Here is a 19,867-nt window from a genome sequence, read left to right as displayed (position 1 = left end):
CATAGTAGCTGTCTATACTTCCTTCTAGAGAGAAAAATATCTTGCTTCTGTCAACCTCTGCTTGTCTCTGTATGTTGTTGCCTGCTCTCACTGGGCTGCTGGCCCTCCCTCTCTGTGAGGACTAATGCAGTTGCGTCAAATCCCAGCAGGGATGCTCTTTGGTGCCCACTGGCAGGAGCCAGGCTCTGGATACTCCGTTTTTCCATGTGTGTCTAAGTGTGTGCATGTCTTATTGTCTGGAGAATTTACTATGCACTCTGACCCAAACAACTCAGATGCATGTCTGCTTTCAGGAACACTGGCCTCTTTTTACCTCCAATGTACTACCTTCCTGCAGTCTGTATGAGCTGCAGTGCACTTAAGCAAGCCATTCTGCACCTACACAAATGGGATGCTGACAACGTGTTAGCAAATACAAAACAAAGGCTGGCTTGTGACTCGTGTGCTATCTGAGGACCTATTGATTTCCACACAGAGGATCTAAGAATCCACTGAAGTCTCTCACTTCCCCAGATGTGAGATTATTGATTTAGTCCAAAATGTAATAGGATGTTGACTGTTCTTCTGTTGCTGGGTATGTTGCCACAGGAAGAATACACACACACACAATGGACAAAAGCCAACACAGGCATACTGCACATGCACCCAGCCACAAGTCTTGCATCAGACAGAGAATGAAACGCTTGACTCAATTCTGATTTCATAAATCCATATGCTGAAAGCAGTTGCAACAATTATTTTCAAATTCTTTTGGCCAGCTTTATGCCGCATATACCCATAATTTTCCCTCTATGTTTTGGTGGTGTCTGGTCTACACAAAATTGTTGCTTTTGTCAAAAAAGATTACAGTGTATTGAACGTCTTAGAGGATGCAGATGCTTACACTCGATGCGTATCTGCTCCATCTCAGACACCTCTGCGATTGATTCCTTCAGGTCTTCTAGAAACTTAAGCAGCTCCTCAGCACTTTGGGCACAGAAGTTAAGTACCTGCTTCTTGTCTGAGCCAAAAGGTGAGAGGATGGTGATGCCATGAGGGTAGTCTGGGGAGACAACAGAGGACATTGTGGTGTTGAGACAAAAGTAATAAGAGATCTGTTTGCAAGATAGTCGGCGTAACACTGAAGGTGTAAAATGCCATCAAAACATGTGTAGATTAGTTCTCACTTTGTTGTCCTTTTGGAGACATTACTTCTACTTACATTCATTTTCAAATAGGTGAAACTGCATGCCAAGTAGGCCCATAGCTTTGCAGAAAGTGTAGGCTGCAGAGCTCTTCTTCTTTGGACAAAGCTTCAAGATCTGCAGACAACCGGGACAGCAATGAGAAACCAGAGTTATACTAACAACTTTGAATGACAGGAGAGCCCATTAAATGATTTTGCTCAGTGCTCTGAGTGTCTGAGATCTCTTAAATTGTGACTGAGATTTCCATATCACAGAGCTATCTCAAAGAGCTTGTAGAGCTTGTATAATTTTAAATACATTTTAAAAGAGCCCATAGAGTCAACATCAATGTTCACTGCAAACTTCAAAGTGTTTCAGATTCTGCGCCAGTGCTCTAATTTGTATGGAAAAACACACCTTGGCAAGCTTATATCAGGATGTATTGAAGATATTATGCTTTTTCATTGAATGACCTTCCAGATAGAGAAAGATGAGGCGAATCTGTACTGTGGGGCATAATTTACCAGGCGATCCGTAGTAAACCAATACATCACACTGGCACTTTAAACACTCCTTGACATGTTCAAGCTGCTAGAACAGGGGCACAAATTCAAAGAAAAGTCCCCATCACTTTAATTCCACGCTAAAATTTTTCAAAAACAATTTCTGCCCCGCTTTCAAAGCTGTCAGGAGAAAACGTCTCGCTGGAATATATGGCACTGCTAACTTTTACTGCCAAATGAACAGAATTCCACTGTGATGTTGGAAGATAACTTCTACCGCCTCACACTTCAAAATCGTCCTTTTAACCTCCCTTTCCTGCAGCTACCAATTACTTTTGTGCTTTAACGGAAAAAGGATGGGGGGGGGTGGCCACGCTGCTTTCTCTTCTGCTGTGTTTTGCTGGAGTGAGATCAACATTTGACATAATTGAGTATTTAAATATTTAAGATACCCTCTCTGAGACTCCTAAATGAACACATTAATTATGCCTAACATTAAACCTTTTGATAATTCCCCAATCCAAATGCGACTTTGGACCGAACGAACAACTTATCTGTGCTGTGGCCCAAGCGAAACACAACTTCACCACTACCGGCCATTAAAGCTGCTCTGTAGAGGATGGATCTTTACTTATGAGTGCACTGCAACACTGCGTTTGCCTACTATCTATTATTAAAAGAAATGGCCAGAGAGTCCCGAGTTATGAAACGTAAAAGAGAGGGAGCTCACAGTCGCAGAAGGTGATGGTGCATTGCAGCTGTCATAACAAAATAAGCAGCTTTAAAGCTCGACTGTGTGCCGCAGAAACAACCTTTTTAAAGGTGGTTTAAAAGAAACTGTACTCGTGTAAACAATATGACAAATATGAATTATTACACTGAATGTCAGCGTCAGAAGTTGCCTTACCACAATGAGATCATTGAAGAGGAAGACTTCTCTCTGATGTGCTGCCTGTTTTTGGGCCTTGTTGACATCTGTCACCTCAAAAAGTCGACTACAGCACACTAGTCTTCTATGAGGGACAGAAAGAACCTGCAGAGACCAAAAAAAAACATCCACGTTTACGTAGATCTTCACTCACTCAGATTAGGTAACTGAGAGGGATTCGAGGACCATTTCAAAGGAGAGAAGAGATGAAGAGAAACTAGAGGAAAAGAGAAGTGAAACAGGGAGACCATTGATACAAATGACTTTTGGCCACAGTACTACACATTATTCACTGGGGTTTAAAAGCTAACTCTGATGTATTGGGGAAAAAAACCATTAAACACAGTATGCTAAGACAAATTAGTGACATGATGACTAACCTACAAATCTTAAAGAGATCTTAAAACATTAATTGGAGCAACAGATAAGATGGCGTGTTGTTTCACGGTTATCCAAACTGTGTTTATTAACTCTGTTTCCCTGAGGAGAATACGGGCATAAATGCAGATTTATATTTTAGGATTTTTTTTTTTCACCCTTAGAAGTGAGCAAGCAAAAAGTATCATCTTGCATACAAAACGTGTATGAGTCGTTGCCAAATTGAGTGTTATATCTCTTGTAATATACATCAGTTATTGGCTCTGACGTTAGACCAAATCGGGCTGGCAGAGGTTGTAACGCTACATTTGGAGGTCTAATGTAAAGGTTTTCCTTACAAAATGCTGCAGTTGTGTCCCTGGAGGCCTGGCTTGTCCTCTTGGCCTAAAGTGCTTTTCCCCATTTTAAGCAGATTACACTGCAAAAAATGGCTCATGCCTTCTGAAACTGATCTAATCATGTTCTCGGCCTTTCACACTCTTGTCTCTCTTGCTTGTCTCGCCCAGCTTTCTGTGTTGTATCACTGCAATCCAAACAGCAGCTGGAGTGACTGTCGGTCGATGTGGAGTCAATCCCCTCTTCATGATGAAATACAAATATATAATACAGCCTCTTTTCAGTTTTTTCTCTGTGCATTTCCATTTTTTATTCCCCCTGCTCCCTGTGGACTATTTGCATGCAATGCAGTGAGTACACATTGCCTCTGTCTCTTTCTTGGTCTCTCGTCTCTCATCACTGCAGGTTCAACAGACTCCCACCCAGCTGGTCACATTGCACTAATATCAGAAACATGTAAAGACATCATTAGCTTGAAATGGTTCTAGCTTGCTCAAAAAATCATTTCTTTCCTGATGACATTATTAAGAAGCCGTGTGATAGCGATTCTACATATGAGAGTCTACATATGTTATCCATACTTAAGGGCATTTTAAGTGTTTTAAGAGGAATAAAACTGAATATAAAACAACTTCATCACATTCAAGTACAATTGTTATATACACCAAGCGAACTCCTATTATGGGAAAACCAATTATTTAGAAAGGAAAAAAACATTCCAATGTGGGCTACTCCCTCTTGGCATAATAGATAAGAAGTTTTAAATCCACAATACAGGGACTCTTCCTAAGAAATACTAAAATACTATCAGAGCATAAAATTTATCTAAGTCTTCCTTTTTATGGCAGATGGTGCCCATGGGCAGGAATAGTCACTTCCTGTCATAACAATCCATCATTGTTTTGGCTATGACAACGCTCCCTCTGTCATCCTATGGCTACTAATCCATCACAGAGATACACTTAAAGGCACAAGCCAAAAAAAGGAAAAAAAAAGACGACGGCAATCATTTCAATGTCAGAGTTCCAATGTCACTCTGAAAGTTAACAAGATAGAACAAATTGAATTTAAAACTACAAGACAAGACTTAAGAGTCTACAGCTAGTAACATAATGCATACATGTCAACAAGTTGAAGACAAAGTGCAGATCAGAATGTAATTAATTTTGCAGGCATTTAGCTACATTGTTGCCAACTATTTTCAATGGAAAGTAGTTTTTGTAGTAGTCAACAAAAACCTTGCACTCAAAACCCCAAATGTCAACCTCAATGTGGCATTGAACTAAAAGTCAGAGGATCACTAAAGTTTGGATCCATCTCCTGGGGATCATGGATGTCTGTAAAAAAAAATTGCATAGCAATCTATTCAATGGTTATAGCAATAATTGTCTAGACATTTTACTAAAAAAGAAATCATCAATCTGCTGGTGGAGCTAGAGGTAAAGTCAGCACATCAAAAGAGATATGTGGGATTCATCCTCTGGGAACCATGAATATCTGTATAAAATGTTATGGTAAGCAGACTGACCAGCATTACCATCCCTAGATCCACGCTGCTGAAATCTTTCAAACTGGCTCTTGCATGTGGATACAATGTTTTCAGTGTTACAACCCTAATTCTATGGGAGGAAAATCAGCGACTTTTATCTACGTTTCATGAATATGAAGTATTGAAGTGTTGAGAGGCTGTGGTGCCCTGATAAGATCCAAACAGAATTCCCTGAAACACTGAAGCATTTAAAAAAGCCTTTCAGTGTTGTAAGTGAGCACATACAGCATATTCTGACATGAATCAGTGTAATCACTCATTTATAAAGCTATGGATATCTACCTCTTGTAAAGTGAAAGCATAAAAGTTCCCACAGACACTACAGAAATGAGTTTCAGCCACTTACATGATGCTACTCATGTGCACTGGCCAAGCCTTTTAACCTTAAAAAAAGACTCTAATGATAGCGGTGGCTAATGACGTATCTAGCTGGAGTAATGAACTGGGGTAATGATCGTGCTGCTGATGAGTCATTTAATGGCTAATAAATGTGCTCTACTAATGCTACCAAGGCTAGGTGATAGTGATAAGGCCTTGAATAATGAGTGAGTGACTTGACAAAGAGTTTCAGGTGTGTGTGTGTGTGTGTGTGATCACATTCATGTTTTTGTGTGATTAATCCTGCTCATTTACTAATGTGGCAAGCCAAGAGGATTATAAAATGTGTTGTAAAAAATATGGAATAGGATTAAAGACGAAGGCCACTTAACATAGATGAAGTGTGCATGGGAAGTTAACTGTACTGTTAACTCAACCTCCATCTTGGGAGTCTGTTTAAGCAACTTGTGAGTACTCTTCTGCACCTTGTCTTTCTAAGCTTTAGGCCTTGAGATTCACAACATTTTTAGAAAGTGACATTTGAGGGAGGCCTCACTACTTCAAATGGCAGTTTGAAAGGTTACACCTTGTTTTGTTTTTTATATGCTCTGATAAATATTTTCAAAATTAAAAACGTAGCAAATTACTATGTATAATGTGATTAAAAACACAGAAAACTATGACCACACTCTGCAGTTGCCCTTAGCTACACAAAGCATTTTAGTATCTTTTAGCTCCTTGTTTTGGTTTTAGGGACCACAACTTCATGTTTTGGTTCACTCTAGCTGTACCAGTGTCTTCTCAGGATGAAAGTGGTCGCAGTTTTCACTAAAAACTCTTATAAAACAAGTGGTCTACAAACGGCAGATAGACAAGTTGGTGACTAGCTGGTGAGTGGCGCATTTTAGCAGCTAAAGAACCACATATTTCCCTTGGGAGTTGGTTGAGACCAAAAATAGACGTTAAAGAGTGAATATTTGCCAGGTGGCTACAAACACATCTCCAAGAGAATGATAATGATGCTCTGCTGGATGCACAAATGGGCAACTGTTTGCCAAAAACATCCACTAATGGATGAAACAAGAATGTGTGTGTGTCCTTACCGTTTTCATGCCTACGATGGACTGCTCCACCTTGGAGACGTAGGTGACGTGGTCTTCATTGGAGCGCAACTCCCTCTGCTGTATTCTTTCATAGATTCCTACGACCATGTCTCTGGGGATGTCTGCTCCATCATCCACACCTACGATGGGAATAGGCTGATTACGCACAGGTATACACCCACATCACATGGTGCCTGCTTTTAATTTTAGCAGATTTAAGCAATCCTGTCCATCAGAGGGAATATGGAGTGTGTTCTGTGGTGGTAGAGGAGATGTGCGTCTACAATACAGCGGGGTATGTGTCACTCCCACAGCAGGAGGCACACACACAAACAAAATATTACACACACTGTACAGTCACATTTGTTTTGTCCCATTATTTGACATGCAACGAGTACAAACAATTTCAGTATTCAGAGTGCTTTCCTCTGTTTCGTCTGTCCTTCTTTGACTTTCTGTCTTTCCTTGCCTCCATTAAGTAATGACAGAAGGCAATGTGAGGGGAGGTTAATTGGCAAATGAAAGGTTAACACCCCGCCTCACTCTTAGAAGATTTTCTATCTGGAACACAGTGCAGTTCAAGGCCGTGGCATTTCGACGCAGGTAGAGCTGCACACATTAGGCTGAAAGGTTGCCCTCGAGATGCTCCCTGTTATATCTGCACAGCTGTACCGCGCCGTGTGGTACATTGGCTTTTCAATGGGGCAGGATGTGTTTGGAGAAAATGAAGCCGCCACAAGTGATGGCACTGACAGCGAGGCACCCTGGGACACTGCTGAGACATCGCTGCACATTATGGAGTCAGAGAGAGAGAGGAGGAGATGTCCAGGGGGAAATGTGTGTAAAGTGTCAGATTAATAAGCTACAACTTTTTGCTGAATGTCTCCTTTTTTTAAATTTATTTTTCTGCCAGTTTGCCCACTTGCCTTACATTCATTGTGACTTCACTGCTTTAATTTTAGCCATGTTAGCCTTTGCCTTTGCATGGCAATTACAGTTGGTTGGTCGAACATCTTGGTCCAAATAACAACAACTACTGAATGGGTTGACTGTAGGGATGGATTTCGTATAGACACTCTTTAAGGCTCAGAGGGTAAGTTTCTACATTTACCAAATGGATTTTGGCTTTTTTTTCCCCAAAGCCCACAGTTATTGGATAAATCCCTGAGAAATTTGGCACACACATTCATGTTTTCCTTATGCTGAATTACAGTAACTTTAGTGATCCCTTAACTTTTCAATTCAAAATGTCAATTTGTCCAGTATTTTGGTTTATGACTACCTACAGGGGGATGCAAGGGAACACATGGGTAAAGTTTCCAGTGACTGAAACACAACAATTACAATATTCCAATAAGCTCCACATAGTGGATTAATTTCTGAAACTGCTGTATATTATGTTGGCCCATTGAGGAATAGCTTTGACGCTGACAGTCTGTTTTAATTGAGATTATGAATGTTATATGGTTCTTCATTACCATTTGGTTTCTGGTGCATAATTGCATTTCACCTCAGCCAATTAGTTGAGTGAGCTATTATTCTGTCAGTGTATGAGAGACATGAGTGTGGGGGGAGAGGAGAGAGAAACGGAATATAAACAAGGAAAGGCAGACAAAATAATCTGAAACAAAACAAGATAAGAGAATGGATAGAGAGCCAGAGAAAACATAGTAAACTAAGCGGAAGACAAATAGAGAAGCCGAGAGAGAGTGGCATATTTTAATTTGCATAAGATGCCGAAATTGATTTTTCAACTTAATTTAATTGTGGGGAACAGTCTGGATGAATCTATTAAAGTTGTTCTGCATCGACCTCAGTGTTCCCTGATTGATTACGCAGAGGGAGAGCAAAACTACGACGCCTCTGTCTTTCCCCCAGTGCTCGGCAAAAGAGCACCTGTCTGCATATGGGAGGCAAGAATTACAGGTGCTTTCTGTCGGCGTCGCTCTGGGCTGTGGGTGCCAAAAGCGCGGCGGGTTGGGATTGAAATGTAAACTTTATTTTTTATCACCTAAATTCATGCAGGGCGGTTTGATTGTATACGGATCCAAACACTGTTGGACACTGACTCACTTTCACTGATTTATCTGTGGGGTCCACTGCTTCACTCAAACCCTCAAGAGAAGATATTTCAAAAAAAAAATATTGAACATTACTGAATTCTTATCTTATTTTCTTGTCCACACAGTCGTAAAATTGAAACTACTGGGAAACAGTCACAAAGTAATTTCTCTAACTTCTATACAAGCACCTCTGTATAGTCATTCATATCTTAGCCATTGGTGAGCACTTTCTAACACGTTCTTGTACCATAGAGTACAATGTCACTGAAAGCCATATACTATAATAATGGGACATTTCTCGGGTCTTTCAATTTTCTTCCTGTCTGTGGTGACTTATTCCAGTTTTTGGTGGTATTCAGCTGTCATAAATAAATCGGCACCCCAGCACTGAGGTTGAAAGGTATTTGCTTTGTATCAAAATATCTTAAACTTTTAGATGGGCTGCTTGAAACTATGTACAGACATTCATGGGTTTCAAAGAAGGAAGCATCCTGACTTTGACCCCATGACCCTTTACTGCCCTGTGGTTTGACTTGTCCTGACAGCAAAGGATTGACATGACATTTGGTTCAAATAATTGTGGTCTCCATAGGAATAATGCAATAACTTTAGTGATCCTTAAAGACTTTATTTATTTATTTTAGATTTTGAACTGATGAGGTTCAAAATTAATAATTAATTAAATTAATTTAACACCTCTAGAGGCAGCCATGACACTGTGTAACTTACCTCTTAGATTGCGTATGAAGTCCTCCAACATCATCTTGCGGTCTGGCTTGATGTTGGGACTGTACATGTCAGTGTTGAGTAGAATGATGGCGAAGGCCAGGATGAAGATGGTGTCTGGGTTGTGAAACTGCTGCACCACGTCGGGGTTACACATGCAGTACCGCTGACTGTGGGAGGTAGAGAAAGAAAAGGATGAAAATCTGAGAAAAAAAATGGTTCAATGGAGAAAAACAGGATGGTGTATAAAGTAGGAGAATACAGGCGGAGGGAAAGGAGAAGGACAAATATGTGTAGTAATAGATCCTTAGGTCCTGACAGAGGACATAAACATGGAGGAATGACAGAGAGGGAGGAACAGGAAAAAGAATAGATTAAAAAGAATAGGTGAGGCCAGTTAGGAGGGATGATAAGTAGACAGAGAGGTGAATCAGAAAGATATATGGGACATATAGGAAAGGATAATAGATAGTATGTTATTCTTAGACACAAAAGGCATTCTTCAACACGCTACATACTTATAAATGCCTTGACACAAGCTAAGCATGAGAATGTCAAACCAAAATAAGAGTTATGGCTTTAATTTTGCTTGTGGCTTCATCTGTAGCCCTCAGCTACAATGAACCTCACAGTGGGCGCTCTGCTGAAACCGTGTCTCTCTGTATAAACACATTTGTCCCACTGGATTGGATGGTCACATGGATCGCGCCCTGCACAGAAATCTAAAGGGTGTGTGGATGCATGTGTCTGTTTGACTTTATCTAGGGTGAGTCCACTGAGCCCTTAGCCATACTTAAACATTCTCCAACATTTATGGGCCTGGTTGCTGAATTTATGCAGGTTGTTACTGAGCCACAGACAAGAAATATGAAGTTTGAAAAATGAAATCCCTTACCAAGGCACTTTAATGCAAAAGAACGCGACACAGGCCAGGCTCAGTTTGATGTAGTTCCCAAAAACACGTCTAAATATAAGAGGCGGAGAATGGAAATGCTTCTGCGACGCGTGGTTATGGAAACCATGAATCTAAAAGATTTGTGTTTGGTTTGGTGTTTGCATTCCTGTGTGTGTTTAAGAAAGAAGTGCCAAGAGGAGAGAGAAACTGTTTTTCTGTTTGTGTGAGGTGCATAGGTACTTCCTACTTAGAGGGTGAATAATACAATAGTACAACATCTACTGTGAATGAGTAATCAGAGACAGCAATATAGAAAGCAAAAGTAGAATGAGAAGGTGTGTGTGTGTTTGCACCCCGTGTGTCTGAGTGCATACTGTAATCGTTACTTTAATCAGTCATCATTTCCACATTGGAGCTGTAACACCATTTTGCAAACCCACTGAGCTGCATGATTGGAAACTAATGTCTCTGTGGGAGTGACTAAAGACACACACATTGCTATACATACAGTAGGTTCATACCTTTTTGTCTCAGACACACTCACACACATTTTTAATCTGCTTTCCCACACTGCTGAAGCTTTCCAAGGCATGTATCATTGTCTCTCTCACGTTTATAGGTAGATTCTTTGGCTCAAGTTTTTTTTTTACATTTAATTTTATTTATTATTTTTGATCATCAGAGACGATAAGTTTAAAGATTCTTTGACATTAGAAGTGGCATCTTGATTTTTTTGTACATTACTATGGACAGTCTGAAACAAACCTAACTTATTATTTGCTAGATGAAATAAATGTGCATACATTAGAGAGAAAAACCTGTGATATTACTTGTATATGCACACATACACGCACACACGCACACACACACACACACACACACACACACAACTTGTGTCTGTGCCATTAGCAGTAGTGTTTCGTGTGTGTTTCCCATCAGACAGCATTAGTTTAGCATGGTAATCACAGGGCTGCGCAAAGATGCTTATTCACATCTCAGTGTCTGAAAACCGTGACTCGACAGCAACCAGTTATTATGTCCTCATCTGTAAATCCTAATGTACTGTAGCACCACGCAGTGAAAAACTCCATTTATGCTGCTTTCTATCTAAGTGTGCACTTACTCTGCACAGAAAGACTGCACAAAAAAATGACTAACCAGCTAACAAAAGTGAGAGGGTAAAATGGCACATGATGCTGCTCACTGAAATGGATTTGGCAGTCTTGAAATTTGGCATTTACTGCTGTCTTCCAAACCCATTTTGCTTTTGTTACAGATTGTTAAACATGGTGCAAGCCAACAGTCATCATTTACTCTGTGTGAATGGATTTTGGTGCAAGATTATATATTTCAGGAACTTTATCTATAATAACCATAATAGAAAATGTAGCAATTGTATGTGACTGCACTACTCACCCTGCTATGTGACTGCAGGGTGAGTAAATAAGGATGTCTGGATACTACGCTGTAATGCAGACATGAAAATATAAATCTGCAGCATTGGGAGCTGGCTCATATTTGCTCATTCATTAGCACACTGACGCAGCAAATACTGAGGCTGCTGGCTGCTTTTCACTTTTCCCCTCGCTCTTTCTCACTGCTGCCTCAAATCCCCTTCACTTACTTTAGAGATTTCTCTCTTTCTCTGTGTGTGTGTGTGTGTGTATGTGTGTGAGTCTGTGCGTGCGTGCGTTTGGAGGCATATCAAAGCCCAGGAGCAGGGAAGGCAGGCAAAGAGAGGCAGTAGCGGTTACGCAACGCTGGTTATTTATAAACCTTCCTCTCTCGCCTTCCTTCCTTGCTTCCTTTTCCCAGTTTGCATCTCCTCACCCTTCCCGTCCTCCCCCTTTCTCTCGCTCCTGACGTGTACAGCCAGCCTCATGTCCAAATATTACTAGTGCCAACCTCTCAGCCCACTGACTACGACAATGCCGCCGTTTTTCTCCTCATTGGGCACCTCGACAACTGTGACAGGTGGTTGTTACTCCAGAGGGGCTACGGCAAACAGTTAGCATTAACACACAGTGGCACAGCTGCACCGCAAATTGTCTCCCGGCTTCAAATTGTGGCCAGAAATTATACACCGACTGGCTATTCAGATGGAGGGGATGCATTGTCAACATTTTATTTTGGCCCAGCAGAAAGGAAAGAAGAAAGTGTGTTTGTGTGTTTGGAGTGAGGCCCTGTGACACGACTGCTGAGCTCATCAGCGTGTTATCAAGATTCGTGTGTGTGTGTGTGTACTCTGGGGGAACCCCCCCCCCCCCCCCCCAAAAAAAAAACAGAAGCTCATCTCACGAAACAAAAAGTCACATTTGTTCCTCTCCGCACGCCTTAAAAACTTGATGTAAGCATATTACATAATCAAAAATCCTGTGAATTGCATCCAAAGGTTCTGCAAGACAAATTTGGTCGAGGGGGAATTCTTGCGTGTCAGTATTTCATTTAACTTTTTTCACATTCACTCCAACGATGCCAGCAGGACAAATAATGGGTATTTTGCATACCCTACAATATGATAAATATTCATATCCAACTCCCTCTCCCTCATTTTCTCTGCACAACAATGTTCCTGAATATTAAAACATTTGTTATGCATGGTCAATTCTCTTGTCTGTTCACTAGCGACTGACCACTCATCTGTTAAACTCTGATTTCTGCTTTATTGTTCTCAAACAGCTTCATTTTTGATAAGGGAAAATGCTTTTAGGATGAGACTAACCAACATGAGAATATAAACTTCCCTAAATCCCTCCCCAAGATTGATCCGCCACTTCCACAGAGTGGTAAAATATTACAGATGTTCTAGTCATGTTTTTTTTTTTTTTTTTTTTTAAATAAGCTGTCAATCTTTTGCTGTTTTGGAGCACGAAAAAATAAGCTACCATCATAACCCTTTAAATGCATGACTATTGGCATGAGCATTGCCATGCCTTGTCTATGACTGGACAATCGCGGAAGGTGTTTAGCGAATGGTTAAATGAATACAGGAGTAGAAATGGTGGCCAATGTGCTTTCCTTTTTATAATACCAGTGAGAGTACTACCAAGATAAACCATGACTCTCACAGAAACTGATTTTGTAACTACCTGAAGGCCTCGATAAGGCGTTCCACTTTCTGGGCTTCTCCCTGGACACGAATGTGGGCCTGAAACTTCCTCAACGCTTCGTCCAGCTCCATGCCTGAGAAGTCCATCTCGTCCACCACACAACTGTTGAGCATATAGGGGAAAGGAAGAGATATGGGAAGAGCAAGAGAAGTGGAAAAGAGGACACAGGAAAGAAGCACATGTATTAAAATTTCTAGCAATGTATCAACGTGTTGGTAGTGGCTGCTCCTTCACTGCTGGCATGGGTGGGTCTGCGGATCGACACCCAAGATGAAAGATGCAGAAGTTCACTCTTTTGCTTCCCAGTCACAGCACCACTCTGCTTACTGCAGGTATTAGACATGCTCGGACACCAGGGATAAGACAGGGCCCAGCTATCTTCTCTGTGCCACAGCTGCCAAAAGACACACGCACACACATACACGAGTACAATCCCTCCGAGCAGAAAATCCTCCATTTACCTGACAACCCCGGCTTAATGACTTTAATTAAAAAAGCTAAATATCCTGTCCAATGAGTTCAGGGGGGTATAAATACAACGTGGGTGATTTGGAGGTGAAATTAGGTTTTGAAGTGAGAGGTGACTTTGGAAAGTGTTAGGAGGTTTTAAAGTTTGTCTTTGCTTTGATGTGAGATGGTCTGTCGGGGTACAAAGTGGAATGATAATCGAACTATGAAATTAGAGTCTTTTTTTTTTTTTTACACTCGGATTGGCTTTCATGTGGTTTACTCCAAACCAATCCACGCTAGTGCAAGATAAACTTAAACATTTGCCTCTGGTTCTATCAGCCTATTGATGGTTATGGACAGCGTGTTCAAAAGAAAGATGATGGTGTTGATCTCAGAATCAATAAAACACAGGGTATGTAGCGGTGTCTAGACAGCGCCTTCTGCTTCTGATCTTTTCTGTTTGTTGTACTATAGGAAACAGTGGGGTGCACGCGCTCACACACACTACATGAAGATGGATTACTGTGAACAAAAGCGAGTTAATGAGGTGAGTACTTGTTTGTGACACATGCTGCTCCAGCAGAAAGGAGTCAGAAAGTTGAGTCTACAATATTGGCTGACGCACAGTGTCCCGTAGATCACAGTAAAAATACCAGGTGTACTATTTCATTTAGTCCTATCGCTACCACAACTAGTATTACAAGAACTACACACAGCCCTTCTTACTGTAATAACACTACTATTACTACTACCGTCACTCCTACTGCTATGGCTACCACTCTTCTTCTTCTTCTTCTTCTTCTTCAAAGTAATTATTATTAAAAGTACTACATGTAGCCCTTATTTATCATGTCTACCAAAGCTATAGTACACTACTACTACAGTTACAAGTAGTATTTGTGGTATGTCTAATATGATTACTACTATTGTAGTCACTATCATAACTACTATGAGTATCAACACTTGTACTATTACTCTGGTCACTACAGCTGCATGTACTAGTAGGTAACTATTCAGATTAATGTCTACAACAGTAACTAATTCTGTACACACTGCACTAATATAGCTAATGCTGTTATAATAACAATATGACTGGCACTTTGGAATACAGATACAGCCCTGTGCATTGATTGCCAACATTGGGAACCCGGATGAACCAGGCCGATGAAATTCTCTGCACAAAGAAATAATATTTCACATCTTTACTGGTCAGGCGTTGCCTTCTCCTACAGGGGAAATCTCCTTGCGCCCCCTCTGTTTCGGGGGCTGCTTTGCTAAATCCTTTTGTGTATATGTGCACCAGGGTGACGTGTGTAAGTGCTGGTATGTTTCATTTTTTTTCACAACATGACTGGCACTTTGATAATCACTAGCTAAACTTTGCAGTATTTTCTACCAGCGTTTGGATTTAGAGACCATTTCAGCACAATGTTTTTATAGCTAAAGCTTTTTGTACACAGTGACTCTGACTTGGCCCTCCTCTTGATCAACTCTCCTGACTGCCGTGTCTCCCTGATCGCCCTCTTCATGACTCACTTCCTCGCTCCACCAGCCCTCTCTCGCGTCTTTCCCGGCTGTCACTCCTTGTTTATGTAACGTCAGATGAGATGCTCTCTAGCCTAAGTACATCAGCCCTCTCCCTCCCCTCCCTTCTCTTTCCCATACACACACATACTGTTATCATGCATACACTTTGTTGATCCGTGTACAGTACCTGGCAGCGAAATAGACACATCTGTCTGCATAGCATGGCTTAAATTGTGTGTTTACAAAGCTGTGATGGCAGGCGCACACACACAGGCATGCACGCACACACGCAAATAATAAGAAACAGCAAGCCAGATGGAACCATTTTTTTTGAGCAGCCATTGAGTAGATGACAGGCAGAAAACAGATTCCATTTTTCCTGCTACACAAGTACACTACATTATCAGTAAATGAGTCCTCAGGGTGCCACATTTCTTGGAACCCAAATCTATAACCACAATTTGGCTTAATTGACTTGAGACATTTTAAGTATTGTTGTTAGTGCTCGAAGAAATGTGATGGAAATGAGGCGCCATTAGCTTTATAAGTAGAGGAGAAGGATTCGGGAATACAGGGGACGCCTCAAACAAAACACAAGCACAGAGACACATGCACATTCACACCCTCCATATGTACACACAAACAGAAGTCACACGCTTTCACTCACTCATTCACTTCCTCTCACAGACGTACACACAGTCGGGCTCAGTAAATCACCATGAGGGATTTTCACATTAGACTGCAATCCCTCGCCCGCTCTCTTGTGACTACACTTTATTGAAAGTGCTCTCACACACACTTTGCACTCTCCTATCATGTTCTCCTTCAACATCACTTCCACTCCGAGTGGAGCTGTGAGGCTGCTCTGTAGGAAAATAGGGAAAATATACATCTAAGTCACCTGTGCCAACTATATCTTCACTGTGAGTTTGAGTTTGAGGCCTTAAAAGCATAATCCTGTTAATACAATGTATTCAGAACCATGATAGCGTCCATTTAAGAGAATATGGATACAAGAGGGGGCCCGGGGTGGACAAGTTGCTAGAGTGCTGTGTCGTGTATGACTGACCTTGCGAAGACTGAAAGTGTATTTTTGGTTTGATAACTTTGACAAAAAGGAGGATAAAAGGAAGATGTGCAGTACCTCCTCTGGCTGATATGCAAATTTAGAGGTAATTGGTGAATGGGAGAATGTAATAGAATAAAAAAGGCAATTACCAAGATAAAGGAAGGAAGGTATTGAAGGATGGGAATAAAAGAAAAACAGAGAAAGTGGTTTCAAAGCAAATAATGCCAATTAGGTGACCTGGAGTGACACTTAAAGGTGAAGTAAGTCATGTATGCATGTTGGTGTCTTCACATTTATTTGATGAGTAATACTGTTCTTGTTCTCCCTGTTGTTTTACTGTCATTCTTTTTTTCTGGAGTAAAGAACAGAGTATACAGACAGTGCAGTGATCAATGCTTGTTTTTTGCATGAGGTAACACAAGCTAATGAATGTATTATTCAATGCAGCGTCATTGTCATAACTTGTGCATGATATTTTATTATTTCCAGAAGCATTGTCTTTCATTATGTAAGTACAAATTAATGCAGCTTCTAACTGATTCATATGTTGTAGGTTGTCAAGTTCTCACATTCGTCTTGAACACAGATACCAATTGTAAATGATACAATAGCCAATTTACTAATTATGCTCAGCCTGTGAAAATAGCTGTATGTCATCTTTGGTGGCTCTGTTGGCACTTCTGGTCTATCTGAACTATCCAGGACTTGGGCTGGACTAAAGGTGTCATTGGTTGCATTATGAGGGCTGTGGGATGCAACGTTAAATTTTTCTTCATCCCAGTTATAATATCATACCTCAGGATATTTAAAAGTGGAGCTGGTAGTTTAAATCCCTACTGAGATGCACAATGGGTGGTGTAGGACATTTTGTATCCCTTCAATGTCTTTTTTAATTCCTCCCTTTTAGCAAACTCAGACAAATCTTAATTCAGCCAAAGCCCCTTGTTTATCCACACGAATTTCAGTTGAAAAGCCGGCATGTCAACCAACCAACACTAAGGATATATCAATGAGGATTGGGCAGTTAACTAGATATAATTAAATACTTGACTAGCGAGCACTAATGCTATAACGCAGCCGTCCTCATACATGTTCTGGCATCATAAGTTAAGTAAGAAAATCAAGTCCCTACATGCTTAGAACATATTTTAATATACCACACACACAACAGCTGTAGTTCATCAGTAGTACAGTATACACTGCAGACCAATATAATTTGTTCTGCAGTGGTGGTTTAGATCCAATTTAAAGATGCCAAAACCACAGGCAAAAATACCAATAACCACAGCTAAATTCTCCTCCATTCTGCTGAGATGGCTTATGACATCTCAGAAATAATATTTACATTATCAGATGAAAGCTAAATCGAGCCCTTGTCTGAATTATTCCAATACAACAACAACTACGGTTTTGATATCAATGTGATTAAAATAAGATGAAAAACAAAAAAAAGGGCAGGAAAGGTTGTTGTTTTATTTCAGTCTTATCAGCTTGTTATCCAACTTCTATGATTTTGTCTTGCAAGTCAACCTAGATTTACAAAGTAAAGAGTTAGATGAAGGCTTATTTGTTGGATCAGGACATTTCAATTTCAGCTTGTTTTCCGCTTGTTTACTATGATGCAAAATATCATAAAATGTCAATGTCTGCAAAAATAACAGCCTTGACACAAGTGGATACTGAAGTTATAATTTAGGTTTCACTTTTAGATTCCAGGGAATCGTCTGACCTCGAGATGAAGCCGAAAAACATATACTGGCTCACGACTTGCAACCACTGTAATGTGAATGATAAAGCTGAGGATTTTCCTTGTGCTAAATCCGCTAGCGAGTCCAGTCCTGTAGTCGACCCTGACCCCTGATCTGCCAGAACATGGAGGGATTACATGAAGAATCACCTTATGAGTTTCAGTGAATAATGTATGCTACTCACTCTAGGACATCTCTGTTGAAGGGCTTCTTGCTGTTGCCGAGGAACTCTCCTATCATCTGTCGGCTCAGGCCCTTCCTCTGGAGCAGGAAGTGGGCCACGCCGATGGGTGTGTCTGGGATGAAGCCTCGAGAGATCAGGAACTGAAGGCCCTTGTCGGGGTTTCTAAAACAGACAAAGGAAAGGAAGGGGGAGAATGAGTGAAAGGAAATTTTCTTTTCAGGGAGCAGTGTTCTAAAGCTGTACAGATGCTAATTTCATATCCTAAACATTTGTGGTAGCAGTGTGACAGTGATAAATGATTTGCTCTTTAACATATGTGAACATGCTCAGCAGCAGCGATAAGTTGTTCTCACATTGTGCTCACATTAACGGTATTTAGAGGCAGGTGTAAATGTGATACACATGCAAACCAGATTACACAAAGTAGAGTTACATCCTTTATTTGTTCATTATTTATTTATGTATTTGTTGAAAAGACCGATGAAAGAGCATTAAGGACATAAAAAACAAATAAAAAATGATGCATTACAGTAATGAGGCTCTTGGTCTTGGTCTGTAGGTTGGGAGTTTACTGTCTGCCGGCACGGTGGGCAAAAAGTGATAAAACACACAGGGCAGAATCTCATCTGTATTCATTACCGTGCTGAATTACGACATTCATTAACAACTAATAAACAGCTCGACACTCTAAATTCAGAGTATACAGCCAGAATCATAATGGCTGACCTGGGATGCAACTTTAAATCCCAGCTTATATGCACAACTTGGAGGCACTCTCAAGTAAACATTGTTGGGACAGGTTTAAGATAAGCTCATGTCAAAGTTTGACTTTTGTTTGTATTTAGTGACAAACTGTTAACTGTGATGGATTAACTTTGCTATGTCTCTCCGAGTTGGTTTTAACAGCATGCCAACATTACTAAACACCAACAGCTGCCTGGATGATTGTATATCAATGTAAAAAAAACTCAAACTCAAAGTTAGACATTTTGAAAGGGGGAAATAACATTTCTCTTACAGACACAAAGAAAAGATTCATGTTGGGGTTTAGCTGCATCAGCTTACATGGTTTGGTACAACCAGCTAGTGATGGCCAATATTAGCTCATTTTATATGGATTATCTGTGTAACTGACATCAATGAGTCTAGTGCTACTGCACAGTGCAGTCTAGTGCTAATGCACTTAGCATTCAGCAATAGTCACCTGAAGCCACATTAGCTGTTGTACCAAGACTATTGGCTTGCTTTAAAGCAAGGCCGGGTAACCTTTGAAATAATGAATATTACATTCAAACTCTAACATTAGCTACCACAAGCTACTGGTCATACCAGAACAATTAGCCCTCGCACAAAGCTCCTGATATAACTGAGTTAGTGACATTCTGCTGCTAGAAGCAGCTACTAATGGCTCAGTTCGATAACATCTTAATGGACATTTTTATACATGAATATTTACAAGCATCTTCTAGCTATTCCTCTAACGCCCTTGTAGCTGTTTCGTGATCTGGATTTACACATTGGATTTAGCCATTATTATTATTACTATTATTATTATTATTATTATTTTTAGCTGCCTGAGGCTAACGTTTGCGACAGCATTCCAAATAAATAAGCGGTAATGTTCACAATGATTTAGTCCCCCATTACCCTGTAAGGCTTTATTTTGCAATAATGACCTCCATCTGATGTATATTATCCTGCTTATTAAACAAACTTCATACTAAATAAATCCACAACTTGGCACAAAATACTGCCTAAAAACAATTTTATAGATTTTAAAATGATTTTCTCGTCTAGTGCTGTGAGACCGTAAT

General features: G+C 40.5%; 1 protein-coding gene across 1 annotated transcript in view; it reads right to left on the bottom strand.

Annotated features, from left to right (window-relative positions):
- The window catches only part of iqsec3a (IQ motif and Sec7 domain ArfGEF 3a), a 91,187-nt gene that overhangs the window by 6,124 nt on the left and 65,196 nt on the right, over positions 1-19,867 (bottom strand). Inside the window, exons 5-11 of the mRNA XM_070853506.1 lie at positions 18,054-18,215; positions 13,055-13,177; positions 9,074-9,240; positions 6,282-6,421; positions 2,577-2,702; positions 1,202-1,301; positions 884-1,042 (exon numbers count right to left, since the gene is read on the bottom strand). Coding sequence (XP_070709607.1) covers positions 884-1,042; positions 1,202-1,301; positions 2,577-2,702; positions 6,282-6,421; positions 9,074-9,240; positions 13,055-13,177; positions 18,054-18,215 — 977 coding nt within the window. The remainder of the gene's footprint in view (positions 1-883; positions 1,043-1,201; positions 1,302-2,576; positions 2,703-6,281; positions 6,422-9,073; positions 9,241-13,054; positions 13,178-18,053; positions 18,216-19,867) is intronic.

This window comes from Pempheris klunzingeri, chromosome 22 (genome assembly GCF_042242105.1).
Source record: "Pempheris klunzingeri isolate RE-2024b chromosome 22, fPemKlu1.hap1, whole genome shotgun sequence".
Lineage (NCBI taxonomy): Eukaryota > Metazoa > Chordata > Actinopteri > Acropomatiformes > Pempheridae > Pempheris > Pempheris klunzingeri.
This window is presented reverse-complemented; position numbering and strand designations above follow the sequence as displayed.